The 12085-nt window shown below is 39.4% G+C and overlaps 1 protein-coding gene across 1 annotated transcript in view; it reads right to left on the bottom strand.

Annotated features, from left to right (window-relative positions):
• Positions 1-10711, bottom strand: part of ACADM (acyl-CoA dehydrogenase medium chain) — a 30206-nt gene extending 19495 nt beyond the window's left edge. Inside the window, exons 1-6 of the mRNA XM_035018249.1 lie at positions 10556-10711; positions 7114-7201; positions 4785-4882; positions 4595-4664; positions 3921-4021; positions 3018-3098 (exon numbers count right to left, since the gene is read on the bottom strand). Coding sequence (XP_034874140.1) covers positions 3018-3098; positions 3921-4021; positions 4595-4664; positions 4785-4882; positions 7114-7201; positions 10556-10585 — 468 coding nt within the window. The 5' untranslated portion in view covers positions 10586-10711. The remainder of the gene's footprint in view (positions 1-3017; positions 3099-3920; positions 4022-4594; positions 4665-4784; positions 4883-7113; positions 7202-10555) is intronic.
• Positions 10712-12085: the final 1374 nt, after the last annotated feature.

Below are 12085 nucleotides of genomic sequence, written 5' to 3' on the forward strand. Positions count from 1 at the left end.
CTATGAAGGGATAGAATATGACTCTATAAATGAAAAATAAAAAAATTTTTTAAAAAAGGGATTGATAAGATGTTGGTTGAAAAAGTGAAAAAAAAAATTCAAACAAACGAAAAAAAAAAAGACAGTTAAAAAAAAAATTAACTTTGAAAGACTAAAGAATCATGGTAAAAGAGCCATGAATTCTATGTGCATTATTCCCCTAGCGCTGGAGTTCTGCCGTTCTCAGTAGACTTGGTCTTGGCTGGCTGTTCTCGCTGATCTTCTGGGGGAGGGGCCTGTTGCCATGGTTTCCAAAAGTCTTTGCCAGAGGCGGAATTGCCCCCCCCTTGCCCGGTCCGGGCTAAGTAATCTGCTCGGGTTTGCTCTTGGGAGCTTTTGTTCCCTGCAAGCTTTCTGTGCAGCTTTGGAGGCGGAGAGTGTAAATGGCAGCCTCCCAATCTCTGCCTCGGAGGAGCCGAGCCCCCAGAGAAAAGCCGTAAGTCACTCCCGTCTCCCCGGTCTCCGGCCGCACTCCGTGCTCACCCGGCCTGTGACCGAGCGTTTCTATCTCTGGCACCCGACCCCGTGTGGAGTCTCCAAACCCAGCAGATCCCTGCAGTGCACTCCCGCACCTCTCCTCCCGGGGGAAGAAGGTGAGTCTCCCAGGATCTGCTGCTTTTTGGGTCCCTGCTGGAGGAGCAGGGGCCCAACTGTGCCACGGATCACGGTTTATGGCAACCCCGAGCTGAGAGCCCGCCCCTGGGCTCCGCCTCTTCAGCCGGCTTCCCTGCTCCGTTACCTGGGAGCTCTGCCACACTCAGGCACCCCTGGTCTTTCTGCGACCCCGAGGGTCCTGAGACCACACTGTCCCACGAGGGTTCCACCCCCCGTTTAGCCACTGGAGCGACGTCCCTCAGCGGAGCAGACTTCTAAAAGTTCTGATTTTGTGCTCTGCGGCTCTATCACTTGCCAGAAGCGGCCAACAGAGGCCCCTCCCCCGCCGTCTATCCTCCCGGATATCACCTCGGATTCACTTCTCCGCACGTCCTACCTTCCAGAAAGTGGTCGCTTTTCTGTTCAGAGTGTTGTTGGTATTCTTTTCTTCAATCTCCTGTTGAGTTCGTAGGTGTTCATAATGGTTTGATCCCTATCTAGCTGAATTCCTGAGAGGAGACGAAATCCAGGTCTCCTACTCCTCCGCCATCTTGCTCCGCCCCTCTATATTTTATTTTTTAAGCCAGTATTTTAAACATGTTTAAATACCTAAAAATAAAATGTTCTCAGAGAATCAAATAAACTGCTCAAATGTAGAAAGATTTAATATATAATTTAAAACTAGATGTAGGATATCAATAAACCATATCAATTAAAATGTAGATCTCTTCAACCAAGTTAAATTCATTCACGTGTAATCATCCATTCAAATGTTTATTTAGTATCTACTATGTACCAGGTTATGAACCAGGAGATGGAAAAAACAGAGAGAAAAGACATCCTATCTTCAAGACTTCCACAACAGTGGAGATGAATACTAAATATATTGTATTTATGTACTAAAGTCATACACAATGGTCTTGTGAATCTAGTTTAGCTTTAGGGTGTCAGGAAAAGCTTTCCAAAGGTGATGCTCACATCAAGTCTCAAAAAGAAAAAGGAATTCTTTGGGGATAAAGAAGGAATGTGTATTCCAGGCAGAATAACATATGCAAATGGTACTGAGATAAATGCAGGGTTACCCAGCATTTGTAATTCCAAAGTAGCAGAGTTCCATAACATGTAAATTCTGTGTATGTAAGGGAATTGACTATTTTCATTTTCACCCTTGACTTCATATTTTGGGTACATTTACTGCTATTATGCACTAGCAGGGGGAAAATGTATAGAAAACCTTTATTAATTCAGAAGTTAGAATAACTTAGGGACTACAGTAAATTTATTTTTATATATACCGAAGGTATTGATAACAAACAAACAGCCAAAAAATGTTTAAAATACCTGAACTATTTTTAAGGACTTTTATCTTAGAAATACCTATTTATAAGCAATAATTATAATAAATATTCTTATCAGTGCATTAAGGTAGGTTCTCCTAAACATGTCTATGCTAAAATTTTTTAGCCTATTTCTAGTATTATATGTGCTACAGAAAAACAATCTAAATGTGTCACACAATTCTTAGACAATATTGAGAATTAGCCTACTAAATTCTCATTTGTTGAAAAGTAACTAATTAACTAAGAAATCTGTATAAATGTTTTTATTAAGCAGTTTGCCTTATTTTTATAAGGTACCTGAAATAAGAAACCTTGATTTTCAACTATGACTTTCTACTCTTTCAGACCAATTTTCACAATTAGTTCAAAACAAATAACAATTTACTGTATTTTGGTATCATAATCACACCCTAAGTTGAAATCTGTTCAACTGATAAACAAAAGAAGTCGAAATCCTTATGTAAAAACACTTTCAGAATAGATCCTCAGTATGGGTGTGTATATATATATAAATATCTTTTTTTTTTTTTTAAGCAGGCTCCACACCCAATGTGAGGCTTGTACTCATGATCCTGAGATGAAGAGTCATCTGCTCTACTGAATGAGCCAGCAGGGGGCCCTTGTAACTATCTTTTTTAAATCCAATTTAAATATTTGTTGAGTAGTGCTCAGGGAATAATAAAATCTATAAATATTCTTCCCAAGTCACTCATTCAACAAATAGAATGATAACTTTTCAGTCACATTAATTTCCTATTAGTTCAAAAGACTACTAGTTCAAACACCTACCGTCCTACATTCAATCTGAACTTCCTGACACAATCACTCAGGTCTTGGAACTGCAGGGTGCTCCATTAAATAGCAAATCTTTCTTTCTTGGAAACAAGATAGGAGACTGTGACACTTGCCTGGTACCCCAGAAACACCATTACACCTAAATATGTTACTAACTTTTATCTTCATGTGTTATAGCCCAGTGTACACATTTGTACTGGAAAGAAGAAATAGCACCCTTGTTCCCAAGCAGCAGCTGTGTATACTCACACACATCAGTGGCTCCTCAGTCAGCCTCCTCAAATACTTCTTTTGTTGTTGGTCATTTCCAGCAATAAGAAGAGGCATTTGCTACCAAAGAAAAGTGACATTGAAAAAAACAAGATATTTTTATTAGGTATGTACATTCAGAGATACTATAATTCAAAGCAAGAGAACTACTTTCTCCCAAGGGGTAAGTCCAAAGAACTGGCCTTTATTCTTTAAGGAAGCTAAACCCATGAGGAAATAAATCTGTGAATCCAGGATTTTCCAAAACTAAGTTATGAGGACTTGTTGGTAATATGTAAAAATCCACTGTAGTAACATGCACAAAGAATTACATTTCGGATAAATGGTGTGATATGTATGACTAGGCCTCTTAAGAACTGCTCACTGCGAGCAGTGTGGCAAGCCATCGCCATCCTTCTCTCCTGAATGCTTGTTTTTGGCCTTGCCCTTACCTAAGAATTGCCACTGAGGCAGCAAAGTATACAATTTCCCTACAAGGACAGCTAGGACTCCAATTACTGGAGACAACAGGGACAGAATGATCAACTTAGGCAATAAGAACTCAAGTCTTCACTGCAGAATCTTGTGTTCCTTTTATTTATCTTTTTTAAAAAGATTTTACTTATTTATTTGACAGAGAGACACAGCGAGAGAGGGAACACAAGCAGGGGGAGTGGGAGAGGAAGAAGCAGGCTTCCTGCAGAGCAGGGAGCCCGATGTGGGGCTCGATCCCAGGACGTTGGGATCATGACCTGAGCTGAAGGCAGACGCTTAACAACTGAGCCACCCAGGTGCCCCTCTTCTGTTCCTTTTAAAGAAAATTGTGTTGTACCAACTAACGTAACCTAGCAGTACTGTCTCATTAACGGTTCACTTAGGCAATTAATTTTCTAAGAAACTTACCCCCAAAGAATTTGCTTCAATAGCAGTCTGAACCCCTGTACATCCATAAGCCAGTTCTTCAGTAATTAAACAAGCATCAAAAGTTCCAAGTCCAAGACCTCCTATAGTATCAAAATATTTTAAGACCCATTATAATATGTAGTATATCTCGTTAGAAATAAAGCTGAGCTATTTTAATTAACAAACTAAAAAGTGTTCTGGTTAGCACAGTAACAAATTATACTTCTCTAAAATAAGTTTTAAATATTTCAAAAAATTTTTCTATTTGTAATCTGAACCTGTCTTCCTGTTTCTACTTGGTTTTGTAAAAATTTGTTTCAACTGTGCTAAAACTTTGACTCTTTCACCTGAAGGAGTGACAATCTCACAGAAAAAAAGTCTAAACAAAATGTAAAATCCAAGGTAGAACCAAAATGCAACAAACTGACTAAAGGGAAATTACCAACGTCTAGGATGAAGGTTGAAACGAGTTATAAAGGGAAAGTCTTGAAGTGCTAATACAAGGTTTCTAAAAACAGCCAAATACCAAAGTCTGAACAGAAAGATAAAGGTAGAAAGCCCTTTATCATAAATGACTTACAGAAATGGCAGCTGTAAGAATGACTGAGTAGATAGTTTTACCATCTTCCCTGTTCATATGCATTGTAAGGATTAAAAATGTGAAGAAAGCTTACCACAACTCTCTGGAATGTGTGTATTCATTAAACCAAGTTCCCATGCTCTTTTAATTAGGGGGACAGGGTACTAAAAGGAAAGAAAAAAGTAAAAAAAAAACCACAATTATATTAAAATCTACATAGTTCAATTATATAATCTTATAAAAGATGTAAAAAACTTTTTTCTCTTTAAAATGCATAAACCTACCTCGCCAGTTTTATCATATTCTGCAGCAACTGGGATTATTTCTTCCCTGGCAAATTTACGAGCGGTAGCTTGAAACTCTTTTTGCTGTTCAGTGAGCTCTAAGAGAAAGTCATTTAGAAAACATTAAAACAAGATAATGAGCTGAGGAAAAAAAGTCCTATGAAATCAGTATGTGAAAATTTATAATGGTGTCTTTAACTCTTGATTATCCAGAAAGTCCACAAATAAACCACAAAGACCACAATACACTTTTGGACTAGCAAGATTTCACTGTACAATATAAATAAACCTGTGTCAATACAAGTACCAAAGGAGGTAGGTAAGATTTCCAGCTTTTACAAATGAGTAACAGGCATAAACTTGTTTTTCTCTTCCAATTGGTGAAAGTAAAAAAATTTTGTTTTTACTTGTTATTAGTTCCTAAGCAGATTTATCAAATGTTTAGTAATACTGAAATGAAACTAAAAATAAGACACTTCCTGATCTCAAGAATCAGTCTAACTAGGAAGATGAGACATGCTCAGTGACCAAAAACCAATAAAATTTATTCCAAAATATCACATAAGAATACCAATACTACAATTTTACTCTTCCTTTAAACTCAGATAATTTAAGGTTATAAATCAGCACAAAGGAACTGGTAAAGTGGTGGGAGGGTTTCTCAAAAGTTAACAGTAACATAAAACTCTAACTCAATTGTATAAAATACAAGGTTCTGTTGTTATAAAACTAGTGAAATGAATATGGTGGCTGGACTGAGGACAGGAGCCGATCACTTGGATTTTTTCAAATCCACACTATCATTGGGTTTTAATGTGGTTGTGTCCAACATCAAAGGATAGATAAGATTTAAAAGAAATATAGGGTATTTTGGGTAAGAACAATAAGAACAAAAGCAAAGAGTAAGAATGAGCAAGCATACTCAAAACTATAATAATCATTTGTATAGGGATGTAAGAAATAAAACGTAAAAGACGTGAGAATTTGGTGTTGGATCAAACAGCCTAAAATCGAATCTCTCATTTTATAGGTAAACAAAAGCTCAAAATGAGGACACGATAGCCTCAGTCTTACAATGAATTAGCAGTAAAAGTATACTTAGAGTTTCGGTCACTGTTCTCTACATCACAATTTACTTCTAATATTGGGACCAGCAGATACCAAAGTCATGGGTGAGTAAAGGACAGGGAAGGCAGGGACCTAGTTTGAATTATTCATTGAGAACCTACCTAAGTCCAGTCACTGTGTATTAGGAACTTTCTGTATATCGTATATTAATCTTCAGATAAATTCCGTGTTGTAGGTATTATCTCCACTTTAGAAAGAGCCAGATACAACTGCCCACAGACGCTATCCCTAGTCCTTTACTTAAGCCTTACAACCTCCCTCCTTCCTCTTAGAACACTTGTATCTATCTCATCCTGTTATTCACAAACCATTTCTCCTGCTGGTTACTTACTACTAAATACCAATCTCTATGTGACAAACTGAAACTAAAGAGCAATTATACCTAACCTATGTTAATCACACAATAAAAGAAAATCCAACACCCCAATTCTATCCTCACGTGGCCTGAAATTTTCCATTTAATTGTTTTTAAAAAACTATAGAAAGCTCTGAGTTTGTCATTTTTATCTGGGTATGAGTTTGTTATCTGAGCTGCCTTGTAACTATTTTCTGAGACCAAGAAACCAGAGAAAATGGATTTTTAACTAAAGGAAAGGTAGTAATTTTGAAGCAAGAAGCACTTTAGGAGGTGATCGATGCTAAAAATAGGGATTATTATTTCAATTTTTTTTTCTTTGCTCAGGATCTTCATTTTAGAGAGCAAAGGGAAAAAGAGATCTTATTCCTTTTCCTTCCAATACCACATGACTCCCTGATCCCAGGACTTTAAACCCTATCCATTAGCACCAAAACTGCAATTCAGGTATATTAAGGTCAAAACAGGCTTTGGCTTATTAGCAGGTACCTAGCGCTATGTATCTAAGTGTTCAAAACATATTTTTTGCATTCAAATTTCTAACTTGAAAACTGTATATATCAGTAAATTCATTATTTATTTTAGGGTTACATACTTAGGAAAAAGGGCACAGATATTTATGTCTGCTGCTAACACAGACCTCTACATAGGATATTATGCTGGAAAAAAGAGATCAGGAAGAATGGGTGTGACAGGAAATCTGTGGATGGTAATTGGTTCTATCCACTGACAGACATTACTAAGATGATTTACAAATATATTCCAGACAAATACATATATAATGCAATATAAATGCATGTGTATAACAAATATGTTTAAAGTCAAAACACAGAACAAAACATATACCAAAATTAAATCCCAATCTTGGTTCACGCTGTAGGGCAGCTTTTGTATGTTGTGATCTCCAGTCAAAACGAGAAAGACTTTTTAGGACCTGTAAAGGACAATTTTATTAAAATAAATTTGATAAATTAAACATCAAATAAGAGAATACTGGCAATTACAAGTGAGTACAGCACCTTGTTTGACTATACTCAAGAGCATAGTTTTTTAAGCATTACTTAAATACCTTCAACTGTAATTTAATTTCTATATTAAATAAGCCAAGTACTAGATGTATGAACATTTATTACGAAGAGAATTTTTTTTTTTTAAAGCAATGAAAATAACACAATCAGCAGTATTTGTACTACTGAAGTGGAGTGTCTCCGAGACAAACAATAGTCAGGGGTAGTAGCAGACTTAGGGCTGCTATTCTGGAAATCTCACCTACAAGCTTTAGGACATTTGTGATTGAGAAGTTGGGGTGGGGGCAAAAATAGGACAGTATAACACTGTGTTCAAGAGTTCCCTAGTCTACCAACTTTGATACCCTGTTCCTGTGAGCCTCAGAGGTATGCTTCTGGGAATCTTCCCCTTGGAGGATTCCATTTTCTAAGATACCTCACTTTATTTAACAAAACAAATTAGCCTAAAACTATGTTCTATATTTTCTGCTGTAGTCTATAGGCATTCTTAGAATATTCTACAACAGTGGTGAGCACACTATGGCAGCCACCAGTTTTGTAGATAAAATTTTATTGACCACCATACAGTCTATTGCTGCTTTTCCAGCAGAGTTGTACAGTTGCCAGAAACCATGTGGTCCACAAAGCTGAAAATATTTACTGTCCCTTTAACAAAAAAGTTTGCCAACCCTATTCTAAACTACTGATATGCTACATTTCTTAATATCTGCAATATACTATTTCTTTAAAAAGTATAATCAGATATACATATATTGTTCCTTTGCAATCCATTTTTATACTCATGACAATTTAATGTATACAAAAGTAACCATTTGCGTTTATTAAAGTTAATGGAAACCATACTGTAACTCCTTCCTATGTTTGAGGACAGCAAAATCAGTTTATACTTCAAAGGATTTGATGCAAATATCTCTATGCAATTTTAATATTCCAAAGAAAAGAGAAACTGAACAATATACTAGAAGATCAAGAACCAAACTTGCTTATGTTTTTTGAAAACTGTAAAAAGAAGCTGTCCATTTTGTGGATGACAACTTTATAACCACCTACATTTAAAGTGACAATAAAGATTGTCAAGTATCCAAAAAGCTCTTTCAAAATAATACTTTATACAATTCTGAAAAAAAAACTAGAGTATAAAACTCATATTTTCTTTGCAATTTTCATTAATTTTTGAAGTAAAACATGGTTTCTCTAATCTTTATTGTTCAGTCATCATAGACCAAATCTATACTTGTTTACAGTCAAATTCCACATATTAATTCACTGAATCTCCAAGTCAAGCCTAGGATTAAGGCACTACTTTTATTCCTATTTTGCATATGAAGAAACAGGCTCAGAAAGGTCAAGTGAAATTGGCCAAGGACACTCTATTAGGTAGTGGAACCAGGATAATAACATTTACTATAGAGAATTCATACCATCAACCACCTTGCTATATACTGCTCTTTCAATTTAAGTCTCCTAATTGGTTTTTACATTCAATAAAGAAAAACATCCCACAAAAATCAGACCAAAAAAACTTGGCTCTTCTAAATGTGTTTAGACACCAGTGCACAAAAATCAGACCTCATAAGACAGGTAAGAGTCTGTCGAGACTTTAAATAGGGAATTATTAGTGGATTTAAAATAATTTACAAAAGTTTACATATTATTTTTCAGGAAAATGTTAAACAAAATACAAAAGTAGCTAGTCAGGGAACAATCCCATCGATCTGCTAATGATATATAATATTAGCCATTTAGAGAGGTGGCTCAGTAGACACAGAAAATAGAAATAGATTATTTGGATTTAGAATGGTTTAAGTCTAGACTCCACAAGTATTTTTCAGACTTTGCGCCAATTACAAACTTCCTGTAGCTTCTTTTCAAACCTAGAAAGAGGCTTTTCTTACTGGATAATTTGTTGAGGTGATTAAGAGTCTTGGACGCATGCCATATAAATATTGATTTTATTACTTGGGGCTCTCTGCCCAGAACAATCCAATTCCAAATCTCCAAAAGACAACATCTTCAATCAAGCCTCAATTCTGCAATAATAGCACAACTATAATTAAATGCTTTTGTGTATTTCTTAGGAATAGAAGAATCTTAAATTTTATGGGAGTGTCAAAGAAGAGATGGAGGTGTAAGTTTTCTGGATTAGGTTTTTCTATATTTTTCCTTGGAGAGACTGAGAAATCGGTCATTTTGTTTTCCTGGTTGCAGAGTTAAAATTCATTTTTAAAACCCCCGATTTCTGCCTTCAGGACCCCTTGTTTTTGTTTTGTTTTGTTTTAAAGATTTTATTTATTTGACAGAGACACAGCGAGAGAGGAAACACAAGCAGGGGGAGTGGGAGAGGGAGAAGCAGGTTTCCCCACGGAGCAGGGAGACCCATGCGGGGCTCGATCCCACGACCTTCGGATCATGACCTGAGCCGAAGGCAGACGCTTAACGACTGAACCACCCAGGCGCCCCCAGGGCCCCTTAACTTGTAGAGCAATAACAAATATTGGGCAACAATCCATTAGAATTCTTATAAATTCTAAAACTTCTACTCTTTTTGGGCCAAGAACATTAATTTATTAATTATAAATGACATTTAAATGGCAGTCTTGTGTTAATATACCAATAATATTTCAGATAAAGAGCATCTAAGTGAGTGAGACAAGTTAGAACCTGTGAGTATGGACAGCTGTCTAGTATAGACAGCTTGGAGCAAAATTCTGCGGTAGGTTCTTTTTACTTCCTAATGTACAGAACATAAGCGGTCTCCTCCATAGTCCAAAAACCAAAAGCGTATTAAACATATTAAGCATTCCAAGAAGCAGCTGCTTCATTTTCCTTTTCCCGGTAACTTTGCAGGCGCCCAAGATAAGGCTGTCTGAAATCTACACTTTCTGGCCTGTATCAATTGCACGATGAAATTTACTTGATGATTTTTTTCATGGGCTGGAGATAGAAAGCCAGTAGTTTTCTCAAAAACATACTGCAAAAACAAGGCCTTTGCTCGTTCTGAGATGCCCGCGCAATTCAGAGACAGGTTCGCGTTCGGGAAACGGTGATATTCCTGGAGAAAATATCTGGAAAGTTCCCGGGCCAGAGGGAGGGAATAAAAAAGGACATTCTGAAAGTGACTGCCGCCTACATTGGTACGGGGGAGTCCCCCTCCCAATACCCCAGGACAGCACCTATTTTCATCCCATGCTTCCCTCTCTCCCACTCCTCCAAACATCACAACCTCCATTTCCCGCCCCCACCGAGCCTTGCTCTCTCACCCCGCAGCTACGCCTAAACACCGCGGCCATGTTGACTCGCGGGCCAGGTCCACAGCTCCTAAGTCACAGCGCAGCGCCAAGAAGGCCAGAGTTCTCCCGGCCCGAGGCGCTAGATCCGACTCGCCCCGCCCACACCCTGGTCCCGCCCACCGGCGTAGATTTGGGTGGGGAGGGAGGGGAGCGGTTGCGCCGAAAGGGGGCCAATAGGGGAAAAGGAGGCGAGGAGGCGGGGAGGCGGGGAGGCGGGGAGGCGGGGAGGCGGGGAGGCGGGGGGTGGGGGGAAGGTGCGTGCGCAATGCAGCGGGACGCTCCTGCAGCGTCCGTACGACCTTGGGCGGGTGGGGGAGGGGTGTCTAACGATCTCCTGGGGCCTAACGGGTCCCGAGGGGTGGCCCACAAAGAGGCTTCGTTTCCCTGGCGCCGTGAGTTCAGACGACGCGACTTCTCGGTGGGAGGCGGAGGGCCGTGCGGAGAGGGATCCCGGAGTCACGTTCCTTGGCTGGAGCCGGGCAGACGTCGAGGGCGGGGGAGCGGTGGGCGCGGGGCCAGCCCGGAATCTGGGTGAGAGGGCGCGGCCAGGGACCTCTGCGCGGTCTGCGCCTCCTCCTGGCGGAGAGACACCTTCCTGGATGTCAGCCTTGAGCCTTGGTCCAAAGGCCGAAGGACATACTGTGCTTAAAAAAACAGAGAGGTTGACTCACCTAGATAAAGTTGACCTTCACTAATATTCCCAAGGCTGTTTATTACCACCCACGCGTGTGGATGTGCAGTGTCCTTGGAAATACGATGATCTTATCTAAAGCTCCTGGTTCAGCGAATGAATGTTGGAAGTGAATGTCCGCCTGAAGAAACTCCTTAAAGTCACTCTCTTCCAGTTAGACCCTGAGTTCGGAGACGGAAGCTATAATGTTACGGTGCTGGGGGTTTTATAAAGCTGTACAAGTTTGGAAAGCTTTTTGCGAAAGCTAGTAAGAGCCCCAATGCAACGGGAGTGTAAATGTACCCCGTAATTCCCAGGACTTTTAGTTCTCTCTCTCTCTCTTTTTTTTTTTTTTAAAGATTTTATTTATTCATTTGAGACACAGAGATACAGGGAGAGAGCATGAGCAGAGGAGAGGCAGAGGGAGAGGGAGAAGCAGACTCCCCTCTGAGCAGGGAGGGCTCGAACCCAGGACCCTGGGATCATGACCTGAGCTGAAGGCAGATGCTTAACCATCTGAGCCACCCAGGTGCCCCTCTCTTTTTTTTTTTTAAGATTTTATTTATTTTTTTTGACAGCACATGCAGAAAGAGCGGCAGGCAGAAGGAGAGGGAGAAGCAGGTTCCCAGCCAAGCAAGGAGCCTGATGGGGGGCTCAATCCCAGGACCCAGGGTCATGACCCGGGCCTAAGGTATCCGCTTAACCTTAAACCACTGAGCCACCCAGGTGCCCCAGGACTTTTCATTTTTATTACTACCGTCCTAGTTTAGGCTCTCATCACTCACCAGTAAATCTTGTTAACTTGCTAAATAATCTTTTTTTGCCTGGTA

The sequence above is a fragment of the Mirounga leonina genome, unplaced genomic scaffold, assembly GCF_011800145.1.
Source record: "Mirounga leonina isolate KUSES-001 unplaced genomic scaffold, KU_Mleo_1.0 Mir_173, whole genome shotgun sequence".
In the NCBI taxonomy this organism is placed as follows: domain Eukaryota; kingdom Metazoa; phylum Chordata; class Mammalia; order Carnivora; family Phocidae; genus Mirounga; species Mirounga leonina.